A 23,083-nucleotide genomic window follows, 5' to 3' on the forward strand; every position below is an offset into this window, starting at 1 on the left:
ATGCCCTTTAACGCAGAGGCAGATAAACTGGAACAGTAGGGGATATAACATTGCTGCTGAAAGGTTAGCTGGGATGTTTTTGAAATATAATCAGCTACATTAGTGCAGAGTTTAGAAAATAAAACACATGTTAAGCTGCCAATAAATCCTGCTCTCTAAAATCAGCAAAGAACATGAAACCCTGGGAATTACTTATTGCTTCAGTGGGTGGAACCGGCCGGGTTATGGTGATAATATTTTCAGGAGTTGTGATGGTTGTTGTTGTCAGGGTGCTGGTGGTGGTGGTGGGAGTCTCCGGCGGCAAGGGAGTGGTTGTCGATTTTGGCGTGCTCAGTGTGGATGGAGGTGTGCCTGTTAGAAACGGCAACGGAGAAAACAGACAAAGGCACAAAGGCATCAGTGGGACTCAATGTGAACTGAACAGAAGCTGTACATGAGGCAGCAGCCACAGAGCTAGAGAGGTCAAACTACCCTAGCGCCAGCCCTTCCTTTCTGGCCCCAAAAAGCACAATATTTGAAATCCATGCACACACAGGGTAAGGTCCCTTCTCTCTTAGCAAAGAGATGGTGCTGGTTGGTGCTTCTCACCAAATCAGAGAGACCTACCAATAGGTAAGAGATGAGGAGGAGTAATGCTGGGACTTTCTATCTCCATGTCATTATCTAGAACACCACTCTAAATCCCCAGGTAAAAGCTGAGATTGAAATCTGTGATCAGGGAAGGAAGCATGCCCAGCAGTATCTTCCTGCCTGACTGGCATGTGGTTTTCTGAATGTCACCCTGATAAGTGGCTTCTCAGAGTACGAGTGGATCTGATCAGCCAAAGACCACAGTTCTCAGAAAGTCACAGTCTACAGAATGAAACTCTTTCCAAAAGCATATCCACCCTTTCTACATCTATAACAAGGGTCAAGCACTAGCACTGACAGGGCAAAGGAACAGGAGAGTGGGAAGAAGACCTACATGGTTATGTCCAATCAGTGCCTAAAATGCCAGTACTGAAAAATCAAAGCCATGCCACAATTGCACATATGTCCAGTGAATATGTTCTGACAAGCTGAGGGATGAGGTCCAGCAGCAAAAAAAGGCAAGATTTCCCATCAGTTTAAGATCTGTGTAAGCTGAGCATCAGTATGAAACACCTCCTCTGAGCCTTTTTGAGTGAGGGAAGACCAGATCTTTTGCCCAGAACCACAAAACCTTGTTCCTTCTTCAAAAGCCAGATGAAAGGCAAGTTTTGTCAAGCAATGTCTTCCAGGGATGCTCTGCAGTTACACCTACCCCAGATCCATCTGAGACGCACAATTTGAGGTGCTCATGTACCTTCAGGGCAACCACAGGAAGGGAGCAAGCAACAGCACAGGCCAGAGAAGTACCTGGAGTTGTAGTGGTGGTGTATGTTGGTGTTGGTGAGGATGCGCTTGAAGTAGTTGAGGTGGGCGTTGGTGATCCAGTAACAGTGGTTGTTGTGCTCGGAGGGCTGGTGGTGGAAGTGAGAGTCTCTGTTGGCAGAGTTGTTGATTTTGGTGTGCTTGGTGTGGATGAAGATGGGACTGTTAGAAAGAGCAGGGACAGAGAAAACAAAGGCACAAAGGCATCAGTGGGAATCAATGTGAAGTGAAGAATAGCTGCACATGAGGCAGCTGGCAGAGAGCTAGAGAGCTCAGCTTAGCACAGCAATAGTCCCTAGCACCAGTCCTGGCTTTCTGGCTGTGGAAAGCAGAATACTTGAAATCAATGCACCAAAAGTATCATGGCTCTCCTCTCCTAGCGGAGACTGGGAATAGTGCTGGAAGGTGATTCTCACAAAATCAGAGACACCTACCAATACGTAAGAGATGAGGAGAAGTAATGCTGTGGGTCTGGCTGGGGCTTTCTATCTCTGCCTCACTAACTCATGGAGTAAGAGCTGAGATGGGAATCTGTGATCAGGGAAGGAAATATGTACAGCAGTATGTTCCTTACTGATTGGCATGTGGTCTTCTCAATGTCACCCTGGTAAGTGGGTTCTCAGAGTACTAGTGGATCTGATGCAATTCAAAGAAAGATGCAATTCAAAGAAAGTCACAGTCTGCAGAATGAAACTGTTCTAAAGGACGGCAGAGGAATCTTTCTTCCTACATCTATAACCACTGAAACATTTTTGCACTAACAGGGCAAAGGAACAGGAGAGAGGGAAGAATGTCTACACAATTATGTACAAAGAGTGCCTAAAATGCCAGTGCCAAAAAAACCAAAGCCATTCAGTGACTAAATTCTGGCCAGCTGAAGGACAAGGTCCAGCAGCAAAAAAGGCAAGATTTCCCATCAGTTCAGCATCTGTGTAAGCTAGGCAGCAGCATGAAATTTTTCACAGCAGGCTGTCAGGTAAGCCAAGACCTTTTCCCCAGAACAACAAAACCTTTATCCTTTTTAAATGGCCTGATGAAAGTCAAGTTTTGAGCAATGGCTGTTCCAGTGTTGCCCTGAAGTTATACCCATCAGGGATCCAAGACACACAATTTGAGGGGCTCATGTACCTTCAGGGCAACAGGACAGGAGCAAGCAACAGCACAGGCCAGAGAAGTACCTGGAGTTGGTGTTGCAGTGGTGTATGTTGGTGTTGGTGAGGATGCACTTGAAGTAGTTGAGGTGGGCGTTGGTGATCCAGTAACAGTGGCTGTTGTGCTCAGAGGGCTGGTGGTGGAGGTGGGAGTCGCTGGCGGCGAGGTAGCAGTTGTCGATATTGGTGTGCTTGGTGTGGGTGGAGATAGGGCTATCAGAAAGAACAGGGACAGAGAAAACAAAGACACAAAGGCATAAGTGGGACTCAATGTGAACTCAACAGAAGCTGTACATCAGGCAGCAGCCACAGACATAGACAGGTCAGCCCACCCTTAGCGCAACAAAGGTCCCCAGAACCAGCTCTTCCTTTCTGGCCATAGAAAGCATAATTCTTGACATCCATGCACAGAGAGGGTCACTGCCCTACTTTCCTAGTGAAGAGATTAAAGACGGTGCTGGAAGGTACTTCTCACAAAATCAGACAGACCAACCAGGTCTGAGATGAGGTAAGAGATGAGGAGGAGCAATGTATCCAGCTGGGACTTTCTGTCCCTGCCTCTTTATCTGAACACTTTGCTAATTCCTGGGGTAAAAACTGAGATGGAAAGCTGTAATCAGGGATGGAAGCATGCACATGACTGGCATGTGATTCCTTCTATGTTCCAATGTTAGCCTGATGCAGAGCTTCCCTGGACACTAGTGGATCTCATCAGAGACAGCATCACCCAAAAAATTACAGTTCACAACAAGAAGCAGTCTGCAAAGTTCCCAAAAAAGCTTGCAGGAGAATCCTTCCTTCTCACATGTTTAACAGCTGATGACAACAACTAACAGACAGTGGGCATCGGGGGAGGAGAAAAGGAGAAAAGTCTACACAACTGAACCCAAACAGAGCCTGAAATGCACTTCCACAAGACCAAGTCCCATTCCAATTGCACTCCATGGGTCCAGTGACTACATTCTGGCCAGCTGAAGGACACAGTCCAACAGCTGCAAAAGCAATGTTACCCATTGGTTCAGCATCTCTCTAAGCTGGGCACCAACATTAAATACCTCCTTGAAGCACTGCTGAGTCAGGAAAGACAAGACTTTCCCCCAAGAACCCCTAAATCCTTGTTCCTTATAAAATAGCCAGCCCAAGGGCCAGATTTGGCCACAAGACTTTTCCTGGGACTCCCAGAAGTTACATCCATCTCTAATCCCATCTAGAGCCACACATGGAGGTGTTTTGTGGACCTTCACTTCTCCCACAGCAAGGCCAGCCATCACAACAGAGCCAGAGAATTTTTTGTTGATTCTGTTCCTGGAGGCAGAGGGGTTTTGGTGACAATTATTGCTTTTGGGAACATACTTTGAGGAGTTGAGATGGTTGTTGTTGATCCGGGAACAGTGGTTGTGGTGCTTGGAGGGCTGGTGGTGGTGGTGGGAGTCTCTGGCAGCAAGGGAGTGGTTGTTGATTTTGGTGTGCTCAGTGTGGATGGAGGTGTGCCTGTTAGAAACAGCAGGGACAGAGGAAACAGACAAAGGCACAAAGACATCAGTGGGACTCAGGAGGAGCTGAACAGAAGCTGCGCATGAGGCAGCTGGCACAGAGCTAGAGAGGTCAGCCCACCCTTAGCATGGCAAAGGTCCCTAGCACCAGCCCTTCCTTTCTCGGTCCAGAAAATTCATTGACATCCATGTAAAGAGATGGCTGTGGCCCTCCTTTTCTAGTGAAGAGACTGGGGATGGTGCTGGAATTTGCTTCTCACAAAATTAGAGGGACCTACCAGTAGTTAAGAGATGAGGAGGAGTAATACTTTGGATCTGGCTGTAGCTTTCTATGTCTTCATCATTACCTAAACACCTTGCTAACTCATAGAGTAAGAATTCAAGGGAATCTTTGCTCCAGAAACTGATCATGCAGCAGAACATGTTTCTGCCTCATAGTCATGTGATTTTTCCAATGTCACTCTGATAAAGGACATCACAGAGTACTAGTGGATCTGATCAGCCAAAGACCGCAGTCCACCTCAAGAGGTAGCATGTATCCAAAAGCATGGGAGAGGAATCCTTCCTTCCTACATCTATAACCAAAGATTAGCACAGACATGGCCCAGAAGGAGAAGAGAGGGAAAGAAGTCTATACAGCTGAGTCTAAAACAGTGTCTAAATGTCAGTGCCAAGAACCAAAGTTATTGTCCAACTGCACATCATGGGTTCCGTAACTATATTCTGCCCAGCTGAAGGACATGGTCCAACAGCTGCAAAAGCAACATTTTCCATCAGCTCAACATATGTCTTAGCTGGGCAGGAAGATGAAATACCTCCTCAGAGCACTGTTGCATCAAGAAAGACAAGAACTTCTTCCTGGGACCCCTGCATCCTCATCACTTTTAAAACAGCCCAAATGAACTTTAGGCGCAACTCATTACCTGGAGTGCCCAGAAGTTACACACATCCTTGATCCCACACAGTGTCACAAACTGATGTACTCACAGACCTTCATTACTGCCATAGCCAGGCCAGAAATGACAACAGAACCAGAGAATTATTTATTGCTTCTGTGGTTAGAGGCAGAGGGGTTTTTATGGGAATTACTAGCATTGGGAACATACTTGCAGGAGTTGAGATGGTTGTTGTTGATCCAGTAACAGTGGTTGTTGTTGTCAGGGTGCTGGTGGTGGTGGTGGGAGTCTCTGGTGGCGAGGTAGTGGTTGTTGATTTTGGTGTGCTCAGTGTAGATGGAGGTGTGCCTGTTAGAAACAGCAGGGACAGAGAAAACAGACACAAATACATGAGTGGGACTCAATAGGAGCTGAACAGAAGCTGGGCATGAGGTAGCAGCCACAAACCTAGAGAGGCCAGCTCACCCTTAGTACAGCAAAGATCCCTAGCATGAGCCCTTCCCTTCTGGCCCCAGAAAGCAAACTCCTTGAAATTTCTCACATACAGGGTCATAACTCTCCTCTCAGAGTAAAGAGACTGTGGATGGTGCTGGAAGGTGCTTTGCACAAAACCAAAAAGACTTACCAATAGGTAAGTAATGAGAAGGAGCAATGCTTTTGATTGTGCTGGGGCTTTCTATCTCTGCCTTGTTATCTAGAACACCTTGCTAAATCCTCGGGAAAGAGCTGAGATGGGAAGCTGTAATCAGGAAAGGAAGCATGCACAGGAATATGTTCCTGACTGATTGGCATCTGGTTTTCTATGTCAGGAGTTCTCAGAGTACTAGTGAATTTTGTCAGGCAAAGGCCATAGCTCACAGAAAGTCACAGTCTGCAGAGTGAAACTCTTTCCAAAAGCATGGCAGAAGAATGATTCCTTCCTGTATATATAATAGTTGAGAAGCATAAGTATTTACATAGGAAAGGAGTAGGAGAGAAGGAAGAAAGACCACATATCTGTGCCTAAATAGAGCTTGAAATGCAACTGTTACAAAATCAAGTCCCACTCCATTAAAATCCATGGGTCCAGGGACACCACTCTGGCTGGCTGAAAGACAAAGTCCAACAGCAGAAAAAGCTACTAAGAAATTGTTCCTTCTGAAACAGAGCTGAAGGTCCAGCTATGGGCAAAGGCTGTTTCAGGGGCTGTCCAGAAGTTAATTAATTATTGATACCATACAGAGGCAAAAAAATTAGTTGTTCACAAACCCTCCGTACTCACAGAGGAAAACAACATATGAGACTAAAAAATTTAAAAGTACCTGGAGTTGATAAGGTGGTGGTATATGTTGGTGTGGGAGAGGATGTGCTTGAAGTAGTGGAGGTGAGTGTTGGTGAACCAGTAACAGTTGTGGTTGTGCCTGGAGAGCTAGTGGTGGTGCTGGTGCTGGTGGTGGTGGTGGTGGGAGTCTCCGGTGACGTGGTGGGCAATTCAGGTGTAGGGGATGCTGTGCTCAGTGTGGATGGAGGTGTGCCTGTTGGAAAGAACAGGGACAGAGAAAACAGACAAAGGCACAAAGGCATCAGTGGGACTCAATGTGAACTCAACAGAAGCTGCACATCAGGCAGCAGCCACTGCCACAGACAGTCCACCCTTAGAACAACAAAGTCCCCAGAACCAGCCCTAACTTTCCGGCCAGAGAAAGCAGAATCCTTGACATCCATGCACACACAAGGTCACAGCCCTCTTTGCCTAGCTAGGAGACTGGGGATAGTGCTGGAATTTACTTCTCACAAAATCAGAGAGATCTACCTATAGGGAAGAGAGGAGGGCGAGTCATGCTTTTCATCTCTGCCTCATTACTGAACACCGCATTAACTCATGGAGTAAGACCTGAGATGGGAGTCTGTGGTCAGGGAAGGATGTATGCACAGTAACATGGGGATCAAGATCTCCACAGGAAAGGAGGACATACAGCCCCGTATTCTTGCTCCTTCTGAAACAACCAGCCCAAGGGCCACCTTTCGGCAAAGGCCATTTCAGGGGATACACAACAATTTGTCCAATCTCAGATCCCAGAGAGAGGCACAAATGGAGGTGCTCACAGACCTTCAGTTCCCCACTGCAAGGAAATACATGAGAGCACAGATCACAGAAGTACCTGGAGTTGGTGTGGTGGTGGTGTATGTTGGTGCGGGCGTGGATGTGCTTGAAGTAGTTGAAACGGGTGTTGTTGAGACAGGAGCAGTTGTTGTGGTCTGTGAGGTGCTGCCACTAGTGGTGGTGCTGCTGGGAGCCATCGTGGTGGTGGTGGTGGTGCTGCTGCTGGGGGTCGGGGTAGGGCTGGGAATCTCCACTGGTGTTGACGTTGGAGCAGTGGTTGATACTGGAGGGGACACACTGCTCGTTGTGGGTGCAGCTGTGGAAGTTGTGGTGCTCGTGGTGCTTGGAGGTGGAAGACACTCTGGTTTGTTGGGGGTGCAGCAGACACTGATCTCGTAGTTGAGGCAGACTGGCATCGGTATTATACCTCCTATCTGCTGATCTTTATTGTTACAGATGAGCCCTACGTTAACATTACATTCGACTTTCTGCCCTAAATCTGCAATGGAATAGCTAGGGAATTTCTCTGCTCGGCATGAAATGTTCTCAACTTTTGCACACTCCCAGGAGGGGTATTTCTTCCAAATGTTCTCAAAAGTTTCGTAGTCACCACCATTCCTGTCAGAACCATCTGGGTAAGTCACATCGATCCAGTCTGTCCAGATGCACTCACACGCTGAGAGGAGACAACAAGACGGACAGTCAGAAATGGACAGGAGAGAGACAGCCATTCAGGGCACCAGCTCACACACAGGTGGTGCTCTGGGCATCCCCTGCACTCAGCAGTGCCCCTCAGGTTGCTACTGCACTCAGCCAACACTGGCCATAAGAAAGCTCTGTGCTGCGGCCAGGCCTCTCCTTCTTGGCCCTAAAAACCACTCCTGGCCCAAATCAGGACACAGGCACTCATGGCTTATGTGTGTGCAACCCACAGCCAGGGCACACTGCTTTGTATGGACTCTCGTCTGCAAAAAGACATGCACATAAGACCCATAGAGGAGGCAGAGTGTGGCACTAAGCAGAGACTCCTGCCACTCGCTCAGCTTCTTGGGCCATGCACATCACCTCAATATCTCATGGAGAAACCAACCACTGGGAAGGCACCTGACGACAGGAAAAGTAGGCACAGGACACACGCTGCTAATAAAGCCTCGGCTGCTTCCCAGTGCTTCCCGGCAGCACACAGATTGCCGGAGACAAGCACCAACAGGAACGCTGGTAGAATCCAGCTGCCCACAGCTTGAGTCTGTCAAAAGTGGCAATCTGAATTCTGAAACCAATCCCCAGACTCTGCCAGCAAAAGCCCTGGAAGCATCCTACAGCCCAAACAGCTGGTAAATAACAGCAATGGCCACAGAAACCAAACAGGAGAGAAATGGAAGTACATCTGCACAGCTGTGCCCAAAGTGAGCCTGAAATGCCACTGCCACAAACTTCACACCTTGGGTCCAGTGACTGCATTCTGGACAGCTGAAGGACAAGGTCCAATAGCAGCAAAGCAACATTCCCATCACTTCAGTATCTGTCTAATCTTGGCTCAACTATGAAATACCTCCTTGGAGCACTCTTGAGTCAGGGAAGACAAGGGTTTCTCCCAAGGTCCCCTAAATCCTCATTCCTTTTAAACAGCGAGAGCAAGGGCCAGGTTTGGCCACAGGTTGCCCAGATATTACACCCATCCCTGATCCCTTCCAGAGCCACATATGGAGGGGCTCAAGGCTCATCACTACTCTCATAGCAAGGCCAGAAACAACAACAGAGTCAGAGAATTATTTGTTGGTACTGTAGTAGGAGGCAGAGAGCTTTTGGCAGGAATTATTTGGTTTTGGAACATACGTGCAGGAGTTCGGACGGTTGTTGTAACGGTTGTTGTTGTTGTCGTCGGTGCTCCAGTGGTGGTGCTGGTGCTGGTGCTGGTGGTGGTGCTGGTGCTGCTGAGAGTCTCCGGTGACATGGAAGTGGTTGTCCATTCTGGGGGAGGGGATGCTGTGCTCGGTGTGCCTGTGGGCAACAGCAGGGACACAGAAAACAGACAAAGGCACAAAGGCATCAGTGGGACTCAGTGTGAACTGAACAGAAGCTGTGCATGAGGCAGTTGCCACAGACCTAGAGGGGTCAGGCCACCCTTAGCACAGCAAAGATCCCTTGCAACAACCCTTCCTTTCTGGTCTCAAAGAGAAGAATCTTTGAAATTCGTGCACAGAAAGGGTGATGGCCCGCCTTTCCTAGCTAGGAGATTGGCGATGGTGCTGGAAGGTGCTTCTCACTAAATCAGAGAGACCTACCAATAGGTAAGAGATGAGGAGGTGCAATGCTTTTTTATGTCACTGGGACTTTCTGTCTCTGCCTCACTACCTGAACACCTTACAAATCCTTGCAGGAAGAGCTGAGTGGTGAATTCATCATCAGAGATGGAAGTGTGAAGAGGAGTAAGTTCCTGCTTGACTGTCATGAAATTTCCCTGTAAGTGGCATGTCAGCCTGATGAAGGGCTTCCCAGAGTTCTTGTACATGGCATCAGCAAAAGGCCACAGTTCACAAGAAGTGGCATTTTGGAGTGTAAAACTGTTTCCAAAAGCATCCCAGCGTAATCCTTGCTTCTACGATCTAGAACCATTGCCATCCACTTGTACAGACATGCCAAAGGAGGACGAGAAAGGGAAGAAAGTCTGCCCAGCCTTTCCTAGAACAAGAGAGTCACAGACTAAAGCCTCACTACAATTGCCTTCCATGTGTGGGTCCAGTGACTACATTCTAGCCAGCTGAAGGACAAGGTCCAACAGCAGCAAAACAGAGAATTTCCATCAGTTCAGCATCTGTCTAAACTGAGCACCAGCATGAAATTTTTCCTGGGAGCATTTTGAGTCAGGGAAGCCAAGACCTTCACCCTAGGACCCCTAAATCCTTGTCCTTCTCAACCAGCTGGCCAAAAGGCCAGCTTTGAGCACAGGGCACAGGGCACCTGAGGGGGTGAACAGTAATTCCTCCAATCTGCAATCCCGTGGAGACACACTAAAAGAGGAACCAAGCCACCTTAATTTCTCCCATTGCAAAGGAACACATCAGAGCACAGTCCAGAGAAGTACCTGGAGTTGGTGTAGTGGTGGTGTATGTTGGTGTTGGTGAGGATGTGCTTGAAGTAGTTGAGGTGGGCGTTGGTGATCCAGTAACAGTGGTTGTTGTTGTCAGGGTGCTGGTGGTGGTGGTGGGAGTCTCCGGCGGCGAGGGAGTGGTTGTCGACTTTGGTGTGCTTGGTGTAGGTGGAGGTGGGGCTGTTAGAAAGAACAGGGACAGAGAAAACAGACAATGGCACAAAGGCATGAGTGGGACTCAGTGTGAACTGAACAGAAGCTGCACATGAGGCAGCAGCCACAGAAGACCACAGAAACAGCCACCCACAGGTCAGCCCACAAAAGACCACAGAACCAGCCCTCCCATTCTGGCCCCAGAAAACAGAATCCTTGACATCCATGCACAGATAGTGTGATGGCCCTTTTCTTCAAGCTAGGAGACTGGGAATGGTGCTGCAAAAAAGTCAGAATGACCTATCAGTAGGTAATAAATGAGAAGCAGTAATGCTTTCAAACTTGCTGGAGGTTTCTAGCTCTGCCTCAGTACCTGAACACCTCACTAAACACTGGAGCAAGACCTGAGATGGGAACAGTTGGTAAGGGAAGGAAGCATGCAGGAATATCTTGCTGCCTGTTTGCCATGTGATTTTCCTGATGTGTCAGCCTGATAAAGGGCTCTCCAGTGTAACAGTGGATCTGATCACCCAAAGACCACAGCTCACAGCAAAGGGTAGTATGCTGAGTGAAACTGTTTCCAAATGCCTGGCAGAAGAATCCTTCCTTCTTACACCTAGAGTGGCTGAACACCATTAACAGTAAAAGGGTAAAAAAGGAGTAGAAAGGTGGGAAACTATACACAACTGTGCCCAAATAGAGCCTGAAATGCAAGTGCCACAAGACCAAGTCCCACTCCAATTGCACTCCATGGGTCCAGTGACTACATTCTGGCCAGCTGAAGGATTAGGCCCAACAGGGGTAAAAGCAAGGATTCCATTACTTCAGAATCTGTACAAGATGAGGTACCAGGATGAAATACCTCCTGGGAGCATTCCTGAGTCAGGGAAGTCAAAACCTTCTCCCCAAGACCCCTAAATAATTGTTCCTTCTGAAACAGCCAGAACAAAAGGCTGGCTTTGAGCACATGACATTTCCTAGGATGTCCAGAAGTTACACCCATCCCCCATTCCATCCAGAGCCACTGATGGAAGTACACTCAGACCTTCAGTACTCCCAGTACAACGTCAGAAATGACAGAAGAACCAGATAATTATTTGCTGGTTGAGCAGTTAGATACAGAGGAATTTGCTAGGAACATACTTCCAGGAGATGAGACGGTGGTTGGTGATCCAGTAACCGTTGTTGATGTAGTTGTTGTTGTTGATGTGCCTGGAGGGCTACTGCTGGTGGTGGTGGGAGTCACCGGTGGCAAGGGACTGGTTGTTGATTTTGGTGTGCTTGGTGTGCCTGTTGGAAAGAACAGGGACAGAGAAAACAGACAAAGGCACAAAGGCATCAGTGGGACTCAATGTGAACTCAACAGAAGCTGCACATCAGGCAGCAGCCACTGCCACAGACAGGCCAGTCCACCCTTAGAACAACAAAGTCCCCAGAACCAGCCCTAGCTTTCCGGGCAGAGAAAGCAAAATCCCTGACATCCATGCACACACAAGGTCACAGCCCTCTTTGCCTAGCTGGGAGACTGGGGATAGTGCTGGAATTTACTTCTCACAAAATCAGAGAGATCTACCTATAGGGAAGAGAGGAGGGCGAGTCATGCTTTTCATCTACTGGAGACTTTCTATCTTTGCCTTATAACCTGAACAACTCACTAACTCATGGAGTAAGACCTGAGATGGGAGTCTGTGGTCAGGGAAGGATGTATGCACAGTAACATGGGGATCAAGATCTCCACAGGAAAGGAGGACATACAGCCCCGTATTCTTGCTCCTTCTGAAACAACCAGCCCAAGGGCCACCTTTCGGCAAAGGCCATTTCAGGGGATACACAACAATTTGTCCAATCTCAGATCCCAGAGAGAGGCACAAATGGAGGTGCTCACAGACCTTCAGTTCCCCACTGCAAGGAAATACATGAGAGCACAGATCACAGAAGTACCTGGAGTTGGTGTGGTGGTGGTGTATGTTGGTGCGGGCGTGGATGTGCTTGAAGTAGTCGAAACGGGTGTTGTTGAGACAGGAGCAGTTGTTGTGGTCTGTGAGGTGCTGCCACTAGTGGTGGTGCTGCTGGGAGCCATCGTGGTGGTGGTGGTGCTGCTGCTGCTGGGGGTCGGGGTAGGGCTGGGAATCTCCACTGGTGTTGACGTTGGAGCAGTGGTTGATACTGGAGGGGACACACTGCTCGTTGTGGGTGCAGCTGTGGAAGTTGTGGTGCTCGTGGTGCTTGGAGGTGGAAGACACTCTGGTTTGTTGGGGGTGCAGCAGACACTGATCTCGTAGTTGAGGCAGACTGGCATCGGTATTATACCTCCTATCTGCTGATCTTTATTGTTACAGATGAGCCCTACGTTAACATTACATTCCACTATCTGCCCTAAATCTGCAATGGAATAGCTAGGGAATTTCTCTGCTCGGCAGGAAATGTTCTCAACTTTTGCACACTCCCAGGAGGGGTATTTCTTCCAAATGTTCTCAAAGGTTTCGTAGTCACCACCATTCCTGTCAGAACCATCTGGGTAAGTCACATCGATCCAGTCCGTCCAGACGCACTCACACGCTGAGAGGAGACAACAAGGCAGACAGTCAGAAACGGACAGGAGAGAGACACTCCAACTACCCACCTTGGGTCCAGTGACTACATTCTGGACAGCTGAAGGACAAGGACCAATAGCAGCAAAGCAACATTCTCATCACTTCAGTATCTGTCTAATCTTGGCTCAACTATGAAATACCTCCTTGGAGCACTCTTGAGTCAGGGAAGACAAGGGTTTCTCCCAAGGTCCCCTAAATCCTCATTCCTTTTAAACAGCCAGAACAAGGGCCAGGTTTAGCCACAGGTTGCCCAGAAATTTTACCCATCCCTTATCCCCTATGGAGGTGCTTATGGCTCATCACTACTCCCATAGCAAGGCCAGAAACAACAACAGAGTAAGAGAATTATTTGTTGGTACTGTAGTTGGAGGCAGAGAGCTTTTGGCAGGAATTATTTGGTTTTGGAACATACGTGCAGGAGTTCGGATGGTTGTTGTAACGGTTGTTGTTGTTGTCGTCGGTGCTCCAGTGGTGGTGCTGGTGCTGGTGCTGGTAGTGGTGCTGGTGCTGCTGAGAGTCTCCGGTGACATGGAAGTGGTTGTCCATTCTGGGGGAGGGGATGCTGTGCTCGGTGTGCCTGTGGGCAACAGCAGGGACACAGAAAACAGACAAAGGCACAAAGGCATCAGTGGGACTCAGTGTGAACTGAACAGAAGCTGTGCATGAGGCAGTTGCCACAGACCTAGAGGGGTCAGGCCACCCTTAGCACAGCAAAGATCCCTTGCAACAACCCTTCCTTTCTGGTCTCAAAGAGAAGAATCTTTGAAATTCGTGCACAGAAAGGGTGATGGCCCGCCTTTCCTAGCTAGGAGATTGGCGATGGTGCTGGAAGGTGCTTCTCACTAAATCAGAGAGACCTACCAATAGGTAAGAGATGAGGAGGTGCAATGCTTTTTTATGTCACTGGGACTTTCTGTCTCTGCCTCACTACCTGAACACCTTACAAATCCTTGCAGGAAGAGCTGAGTGGTGAATTCATCATCAGAGACGGAAGTGTGAAGAGGAGTAAGTTCCTGCTTGACTATCATGAAATTTCCCTGTGGTGGAATGTCAGCCTGATGAAGGGCTTCCCAGAGTTCTTGTACATGGCATCAGCAAAAGGCCACAGTTCACAAGAAGTGGCATTTTGGAGTGTAAAACTGTTTCCAAAAGCATCCCAGCGTAATCCTTGCTTCTACAATCTAGAACCATTGCCATCCACTTGTACAGACATGCCAAAGGAGGAGGAGAAAGGGAAGAAAGTCTGCCCAGCCTTTCCTAGAACAAGAGAGTCACAGAATAAAGCCTCACTACAATTGCCTTCCATGTGTGGGTCCAGTGACTACATTCTAGCCAGCTGAAGGACAAGGTCCAACAGCAGCAAAACAGAGAATTTCCATCAGTTCAGCATCTGTCTAAACTGAGCACCAGCATGAAATTTTTCCTGGGAGCATTTTGAGTCAGGGAAGCCAAGACCTTCACCCTAGGACCCCTAAATCCTTGTCCTTCTCAACCAGCTGGCCAAAAGGCCAGCTTTGAGCACAGAGCACAGGGCACCTGAGGGGGTGAACAGTAATTCCTCCAATCTGCAATCCCGTGGAGACACACTAAAAGAGGAACCAAGCCACCTTAATTTCTCCCATTGCAAAGGAACACATCAGAGAACAGTCCAGAGAAGTACCTGGAGTTGGTGTGGTGGTGGTGTATGTTGGTGTTGGTGAGGATGTGCTTGAAGTAGTTGAGGTGGGCGTTGGGGATCCAGTAACAGTGGTTGTTGTTGTCAGGGTGCTGGTGGTGGTGGTGGGAGTCTCCGGCGGCGAGGGAGTGGTTGTCGACTTTGGTGTGCTTGGTGTGGGTGGAGGTGGGGCTGTTAGAAAGAACAGGGACAGAGAAAACAGACAAAGGCACAAAGGCATGAGTGGGACTCAGTGTGAACTGAACAGAAGCTGCACATGAGGCAGCAGCCACAGAAGACCACAGAAACAGCCACCCACAGGTCAGCCCACAAAAGACCACAGAACCAGCCCTCCCATTCTGGCCCCAGAAAACAGAATCCTTGACATCCATGCACAGATAGTGTGACGGCCCTCTTCTTCAAGCTAGGAGACTGGGAATGGTGCTGCAAAAAAGTCAGAATGACCTATCAGTAGGTAATAAATGAGGAGCAGTAATGCTTTCAAACTTGCTGGAGCTTTCTAGCTCTGCCTCAGTACCTGAACACCTCACTAAACACTGGAGCAAGACCTGAGATGGGAACAGTTGGTAAGGGAAGGAAGCATGCAGGAATATCTTGCTGCCTGTTTGCCATGTGATTTTCCAGTGTCAGCCTGATAAAGGGCTCTCCAGTGTAACAGTGGATCTGATCAACCAAAGACCACAGCTCACAGCAGAGGGTAGTATGCTGAGTGAAACTGTTTCCAAATGCCTGGCAGAAGAATCCTTCCTTCTTACACCTAGAGTGGCTGAACACCATTAACAGTAAAAGGGTAAAAAAGGAGTAGAAAGGTGGGAAACTATACACAACTGTGCCCAAATAGAGCCTGAAATGCAAGTGCCACAAGACCAAGTCCCACTCCAATTGCACTCCATGGGTCCAGTGACTACATTCTGGCCAGCTGAAGGATTAGGCCCAACAGGGGTAAAAGCAAGGATTCCATTACTTCAGAATCTGTACAAGATGAGGTACCAGGATGAAATACCTCCTGGGAGCATTCCTGAGTCAGGGAAGTCAAAACCTTCTCCCCAAGACCCCTAAATAATTGTTCCTTCTGAAACAGCCAGAACAAAAGGCTGGCTTTGAGCACATGACATTTCCTAGGACGTCCAGAAGTTACATCCATCCCCCATTCCATCCAGAGTCACAGATGGAAGTACACTCAGACCTTCAGTACTCCCAGTACAAGGTCAGAAATGACAGAAGAACCAGATAATTATTTGCTGGTTGAGCAGTTAGATACAGAGGAATTTGGTGGGAATTACTACTGCTAGGAACATACTTCCAGGAGATGAGACGGTGGTTGGTGATCCAGTAACCGTTGTTGATGTAGTTGTTGTTGTTGATGTGCCTGGAGGGCTGCTGGTGGTGGTGGGAGTCACCGGTGGCAAGGGAGTGGTTGTTGATTTTGGTGTGCTTGGTGTGACTGTTGGAAAGAACAGGGACAGAGAAAACAGACAAAGGCACAAAGGCATCAGTGGGACTCAATGTGAACTCAACAGAAGCTGCACATCAGGCAGCAGCCACTGCCACAGACAGGCCAGTCCACCCTTAGAACAACAAAGTCCCCAGAATCAGACCTAGCTTTCCGGGCAGAGAAAGCAGAATCTTTGACATCCATGCACACACAAGGTCACAGCCCTCTTTGCCTAGCTAGGAGACTGGGGATAGTGCTGGAATTTACTTCTCACAAAATCAGAGAGATCTACCTATAGGGAAGAGAGGAGGGCGAGTCATGCTTTTCATCTTTGCCTCATTACTGAACACCGCATTAACTCATGGAGTAAGACCTGAGATGGGAGTCTGTGGTCAGGGAAGGATGTATGCACAGTAACATGGGGATCAAGATCTCCACAGGAAAGGAGGACATACAGCCCCGTATTCTTGCTCCTTCTGAAACAACCAGCCCAAGGGCCACCTTTCGGCAAAGGCCATTTCAGGGGATACACAACAATTTGTCCAATCTCAGATCCCAGAGAGAGGCACAAATGGAGGTGCTCACAGACCTTCAGTTCCCCACAGCAAGGAAACACATGAGAGCACAGATCACAGAAGTACCTGGAGTTGGTGTGGTGGTGGTGTATGTTGGTGTGGGTGCGGATGTGCTTGAAGTAGTTGAAACGGGTGTTGTTGAGACAGGAGCAGTTGTTGTGGTCTGTGAGGTGCTGCCACTAGTGATGGTGCTGCTGGGAGCCATCGTGGTGGTGGTGGTGGTGCTGCTGCTGGGGGTCGGGGTAGGGCTGGGAATCTCCACTGGTGTTGACGTTGGAGCAGTGGTTGATACTGGAGGGGACACACTGCTCGTTGTGGGTGCAGCTGTGGAAGTTGTGGTGCTCGTGGTGCTTGGAGGTGGAAGACACTCTGGTTTGTTGGGGGTGCAGCAGACACTGATCTCGTAGTTGAGGCAGACTGGCATCGGTATTATACCTCCTATCTGCTGATCTTTATTGTTACAGATGAGCCCTACGTTAACGTTACATTCCACTTTCTGCCCTAAATCTGCAATGGAATAGCTAGGGAATTTCTCTGCTCGGCAGGAAATGTTCTCAACTTTTGCACACTCCCAGGAGGGGTATTTCTTCCAAATGTTCTCAAAGGTTTCGTAGTCACCACCATTCCTGTCAGAACCATCTGGGTAAGTCACATCGATCCAGTCCGTCCAGATGCACTCACACGCTGAGAGTAGACAACAAGGCAGACAGTCAGAAACGGACAGGAGAGAGACACTCCAACTACCCACCTTGGGTCCAGTGACTACATTCTGGACAGCTGAAGGACAAGGTCCAATAGCAGCAAAGCAACATTCCCATCACTTCAGTATCTGTCTAATCTTGGCTCAACTATGAAATACCTCCTTGGAGCACTCTTGAGTCAGGGAAGACGAGACCCTCTCTCAAGGTACCCTAAATCCTCACTCCATTTTAACAGCCAGAACAAGGGCCAGGTTTAGCCACAGGTTGCCCTGATATTACACCCATCCCTGATCCCTTCCAGAGCCACATATGGAGGTGCTTATGGCTCATCACTACTCCCATAGCAAGGCCAGAAACAACAACAGAGTCAGAGAATTATTTGTTGGTACTGTAGTAGGAGGCAGAGAGCTTTTGGCAGGAATTATTTGGTTTTGGAACATACGTGCAGGAGTTCGGATGGTTGTTGTAACGGTTGTTGTTGTTGTCGTCGGTGCTCCAGTGGTGGTGCTGGTGCTGGTGCTGGTGGTGGTGCTGGTGCTGCTGAGAGTCTCCGGTGACATGGAAGTGGTTGTCCATTCTGGGGGAGGGGATGCTGTGCTCGGTGTGCCTGTGGGCAACAGCAGGGACACAGAAAACAGACAAAGGCACAAAGGCATCAGTGGGACTCAGTGTGAACTGAACAGAAGCTGAGTGCATGAGGCAGTTGCCACAGACCTGGAGGGGTCAGGCCACCCTTAGCATAGCAAAGATCCCTTGCAACAACCCTTCCTTTCTGGTCTCAAAGAGAAGAATCTTTGAAATCCATGCACAGAAAGGGTGATGGCCCGCCTTTCCTAGCTAGGAGACTGGCGATGGTGCTGGAAGGTGCTTCTCACTAAATCAGAGAGACCTACCAATAGGTAAGAGATGAGGAGGTGCAATGCTTTTTTATATCACTGGGACTTTCTGTCTCTGCTTCACTACCTGAACACCTTACAAATCCTTGCAGGAAGCGCTGAGTGGTGAATTCATCATCAGAGACGGAAGTGTGAAGAGGAGTAAGTTCCTGCTTGACTGTCATGAAATTTCCCTGTGGTGGAATGTCAGCCTGATGAAGGGCTTCCCAGAGTTCTAGTACATGGCATCAGCAAAAGGCCACAGTTCACAAGAAGTGGCATTTTTGAGTGTAAAACTGTTTCCAAAAGCATCCCAGTGTAATCCTTGCTTCTACGATCTAGAACCATTGCCATCCACTTGTACAGACATGCCAAAGGAGGACGAGAAAGGGAAGAAATTCTGCCCAGCCTTTCCTAGAACAAGAGTGTCACAGAATAGAGCCTCACTACAATTGCCCTCCATGTGTGGGTCCAGTGACTACATTCTGGCCAGCTGAAGGACAAGGTCCAACAGCAGCAAAACAGAGAATTTCCATCAGTTCAGCATCTATCTAAAGTGAGCACCAGCATGAAATTTTTCCTGGGAGCATTTTGAGTCAGGGAAGCCAAGACCTTCACCCTAGGACCCCTAAATCCTTGTCCTTCTCAACCAGCTGGCCAAAAGGCCAGCTTTGAGCACAGGGCACCTGAGGGGGTGAACAGTAATTCCTCCAATCTGCAATCCCGTGGAGACACACTAAAGGAGGGACCAAGCCACCTTAATTTCTCCCATTGCAAAGGAACACATCAGAGAACAGTCCAGAGAAGTACCTGGAGTTGGTGTGGTGGTGGTGTATGTTGGTGTTGGTGAGGATGTGCTTGAAGTAGTTGAGGTGGGCGTTGGTGATCCAGTAACAGTGGTTGTTGTTGTCGGGGTGCTGGTGGTGGTGGTGGGAGTCTCCGGCGGCGAGGGAGTGGTTGTCGACTTTGGTGTGCTTGGTGTGGGTGGAGGTGGGGCTGTTAGAAAGAACAGGGACAGAGAAAACAGACAAAGGCACAAAGGCATGAGTGGGACTCAGTGTGAACTGAACAGAAGCTGCACATGAGGCAGCAGTCACAGAAGACCACAGAAACAGCCACCCACAGGTCAGCCCACAAAAGACCACAGAACCAGCCCTCCCATTCTGGCCCCAGAAAACAGAATCCTTGACATCCATGCACAGATAGTGTGATGGCCCTCTTCTTCAAGCTAGGAGACTGGGAATGGTGCTGCAAAAAAGTCAGAATGACCTATCAGTAGGTAATAAATGAGGAGCAGTAATGCTTTCAAACTTGCTGGAGCTTTCTAGCTCTGCCTCAGTACCTGAACACCTCACTAAACACTGGAGCAAGACCTGAGATGGGAACAGTTGGTAAGGGAAGGAAGCATGCAGGAATATCTTGCTGCCTGTTTGCCATGTGATTTTCCAGTGTCAGCCTGATAAAGGGCTCTCCAGTGTAACAGTGGATCTGATCACCCAAAGACCACAGCTCACAGCAGAGGGTAGTATGCTGAGTGAAACTGTTTCCAAATGCCTGGCAGAAGAATCCTTCCTTCTTACACCTAGAGTGGCTGAACACCATTAACAGTAAAAGGGTAAAAAAGGAGTAGAAAGGTGGGAAACTATACACAACTGTGCCCAAATAGAGCCTGAAATGCAAGTGCCACAAGACCAAGTCCCACTCCAATTGCACTCCATGGGTCCAGTGACTACATTCTGGCCAGCTGAAGGATTAGGCCCAACAGGGGTAAAAGCAAGGATTCCATTACTTCAGAATCTGTACAAGATGAGGTACCAGGATGAAATACCTCCTGGGAGCATTCCTGAGTCAGGGAAGTCAAAACCTTCTCCCCAAGACCCCTAAATAATTGTTCCTTCTGAAACAGCCAGAACAAAAGGCTGGCTTTGAGCACATGACATTTCCTAGGACGTCCAGAAGTTACATCCATCCCCCATTCCATCCAGAGTCACAGATGGAAGTACACTCAGACCTTCAGTACTCCCAGTACAAGGTCAGAAATGACAGAAGAACCAGATAATTATTTGCTGGTTGAGCAGTTAGATACAGAGGAATTTGGTGGGAATTACTACTGCTAGGAACATACTTCCAGGAGATGAGACGGTGGTTGGTGATCCAGTAACCGTTGTTGATGTAGTTGTTGTTGTTGATGTGCCTGGAGGGCTGCTGGTGGTGGTGGGAGTCACCGGTGGCAAGGGAGTGGTTGTTGATTTTGGTGTGCTTGGTGTGACTGTTGGAAAGAACAGGGACAGAGAAAACAGACAAAGGCACAAAGGCATCAGTGGGACTCAATGTGAACTCAACAGAAGCTGCACATCAGGCAGCAGCCACTGCCACAGACAGGCCAGTCCACCCTTAGAACAACAAAGTCCCCAGAATCAGACCTAGCTTTCCGGGCAGAGAAAGCAGAATCTTTGACATCCATGCACACACAAGGTCACAGCCCTCTTTGCCTAGCTAGGAGACTGGGGATAGTGCTGGAATTTACTTCTCACAAAATCAGAGAGATCTACCTATAGGGAAGAGAGGAGGGCGAGTCATGCTTTTCATCTTTGCCTCATTACTGAACACCGCATTAACTCATGGAGTAAGACCTGAGATGGGAGTCTGTGGTCAGGGAAGGATGTATGCACAGTAACATGGGGATCAAGATCTCCACAGGAAAGGAGGACATACAGCCCCGTATTCTTGCTCCTTCTGAAACAACCAGCCCAAGGGCCACCTTTCGGCAAAGGCCATTTCAGGGGATACACAACAATTTGTCCAATCTCAGATCCCAGAGAGAGGCACAAATGGAGGTGCTCACAGACCTTCAGTTCCCCACAGCAAGGAAACACATGAGAGCACAGATCACAGAAGTACCTGGAGTTGGTGTGGTGGTGGTGTATGTTGGTGTGGGTGCGGATGTGCTTGAAGTAGTTGAAACGGGTGTTGTTGAGACAGGAGCAGTTGTTGTGGTCTGTGAGGTGCTGCCACTAGTGATGGTGCTGCTGGGAGCCATCGTGGTGGTGGTGGTGGTGCTGCTGCTGGGGGTCGGGGTAGGGCTGGGAATCTCCACTGGTGTTGACGTTGGAGCAGTGGTTGATACTGGAGGGGACACACTGCTCGTTGTGGGTGCAGCTGTGGAAGTTGTGGTGCTCGTGGTGCTTGGAGGTGGAAGACACTCTGGTTTGTTGGGGGTGCAGCAGACACTGATCTCGTAGTTGAGGCAGACTGGCATCGGTATTATACCTCCTATCTGCTGATCTTTATTGTTACAGATGAGCCCTACGTTAACGTTACATTCCACTTTCTGCCCTAAATCTGCAATGGAATAGCTAGGGAATTTCTCTGCTCGGCAGGAAATGTTCTCAACTTTTGCACACTCCCAGGAGGGGTATTTCTTCCAAATGTTCTCAAAGGTTTCGTAGTCACCACCATTCCTGTCAGAACCATCTGGGTAAGTCACATCGATCCAGTCCGTCCAGATGCACTCACACGCTGAGAGTAGACAACAAGGCAGACAGTCAGAAACGGACAGGAGAGAGACACTCCAACTACCCACCTTGGGTCCAGTGACTACATTCTGGACAGCTGAAGGACAAGGTCCAATAGCAGCAAAGCAACATTCCCATCACTTCAGTATCTGTCTAATCTTGGCTCAACTATGAAATACCTCCTTGGAGCACTCTTGAGTCAGGGAAGACGAGACCCTCTCTCAAGGTACCCTAAATCCTCACTCCATTTTAACAGCCAGAACAAGGGCCAGGTTTAGCCACAGGTTGCCCTGATATTACACCCATCCCTGATCCCTTCCAGAGCCACATATGGAGGTGCTTATGGCTCATCACTACTCCCATAGCAAGGCCAGAAACAACAACAGAGTCAGAGAATTATTTGTTGGTACTGTAGTAGGAGGCAGAGAGCTTTTGGCAGGAATTATTTGGTTTTGGAACATACGTGCAGGAGTTCGGATGGTTGTTGTAACGGTTGTTGTTGTTGTCGTCGGTGCTCCAGTGGTGGTGCTGGTGCTGGTGCTGGTGGTGGTGCTGGTGCTGCTGAGAGTCTCCGGTGACATGGAAGTGGTTGTCCATTCTGGGGGAGGGGATGCTGTGCTCGGTGTGCCTGTGGGCAACAGCAGGGACACAGAAAACAGACAAAGGCACAAAGGCATCAGTGGGACTCAGTGTGAACTGAACAGAAGCTGAGTGCATGAGGCAGTTGCCACAGACCTGGAGGGGTCAGGCCACCCTTAGCATAGCAAAGATCCCTTGCAACAACCCTTCCTTTCTGGTCTCAAAGAGAAGAATCTTTGAAATCCATGCACAGAAAGGGTGATGGCCCGCCTTTCCTAGCTAGGAGACTGGCGATGGTGCTGGAAGGTGCTTCTCACTAAATCAGAGAGACCTACCAATAGGTAAGAGATGAGGAGGTGCAATGCTTTTTTATATCACTGGGACTTTCTGTCTCTGCTTCACTACCTGAACACCTTACAAATCCTTGCAGGAAGCGCTGAGTGGTGAATTCATCATCAGAGACGGAAGTGTGAAGAGGAGTAAGTTCCTGCTTGACTGTCATGAAATTTCCCTGTGGTGGAATGTCAGCCTGATGAAGGGCTTCCCAGAGTTCTAGTACATGGCATCAGCAAAAGGCCACAGTTCACAAGAAGTGGCATTTTTGAGTGTAAAACTGTTTCCAAAAGCATCCCAGTGTAATCCTTGCTTCTACGATCTAGAACCATTGCCATCCACTTGTACAGACATGCCAAAGGAGGACGAGAAAGGGAAGAAATTCTGCCCAGCCTTTCCTAGAACAAGAGTGTCACAGAATAGAGCCTCACTACAATTGCCCTCCATGTGTGGGTCCAGTGACTACATTCTGGCCAGCTGAAGGACAAGGTCCAACAGCAGCAAAACAGAGAATTTCCATCAGTTCAGCATCTATCTAAAGT

General features: G+C 48.7%; 1 protein-coding gene across 1 annotated transcript in view; it reads right to left on the reverse strand.

Annotated features, from left to right (window-relative positions):
* Nucleotides 1-23,083, reverse strand: part of MUC2 (mucin 2, oligomeric mucus/gel-forming) — a 70,003-nt gene that overhangs the window by 16,310 nt on the left and 30,610 nt on the right. Inside the window, exons 35-52 of the mRNA XM_059848210.1 lie at nucleotides 22,093-22,257; nucleotides 21,016-21,633; nucleotides 20,240-20,383; nucleotides 18,925-19,110; nucleotides 17,682-17,846; nucleotides 16,754-17,222; nucleotides 15,812-15,972; nucleotides 14,514-14,699; nucleotides 13,266-13,430; nucleotides 12,201-12,818; nucleotides 11,403-11,549; nucleotides 10,101-10,286; nucleotides 7,443-7,691; nucleotides 6,234-6,446; nucleotides 5,143-5,280; nucleotides 2,556-2,756; nucleotides 1,378-1,554; nucleotides 193-351 (exon numbers count right to left, since the gene is read on the reverse strand). Of these exons, the coding sequence (XP_059704193.1) occupies nucleotides 193-351; nucleotides 1,378-1,554; nucleotides 2,556-2,756; nucleotides 5,143-5,280; nucleotides 6,234-6,446; nucleotides 7,443-7,691; nucleotides 10,101-10,286; nucleotides 11,403-11,549; nucleotides 12,201-12,818; nucleotides 13,266-13,430; nucleotides 14,514-14,699; nucleotides 15,812-15,972; nucleotides 16,754-17,222; nucleotides 17,682-17,846; nucleotides 18,925-19,110; nucleotides 20,240-20,383; nucleotides 21,016-21,633; nucleotides 22,093-22,257 (4,347 nt within the window). The remainder of the gene's footprint in view (nucleotides 1-192; nucleotides 352-1,377; nucleotides 1,555-2,555; nucleotides 2,757-5,142; nucleotides 5,281-6,233; nucleotides 6,447-7,442; nucleotides 7,692-10,100; nucleotides 10,287-11,402; nucleotides 11,550-12,200; nucleotides 12,819-13,265; nucleotides 13,431-14,513; nucleotides 14,700-15,811; nucleotides 15,973-16,753; nucleotides 17,223-17,681; nucleotides 17,847-18,924; nucleotides 19,111-20,239; nucleotides 20,384-21,015; nucleotides 21,634-22,092; nucleotides 22,258-23,083) is intronic.

Source organism: Haemorhous mexicanus, chromosome 6, assembly GCF_027477595.1.
Source record: "Haemorhous mexicanus isolate bHaeMex1 chromosome 6, bHaeMex1.pri, whole genome shotgun sequence".
Taxonomy (NCBI): Eukaryota; Metazoa; Chordata; class Aves; order Passeriformes; family Fringillidae; genus Haemorhous; species Haemorhous mexicanus.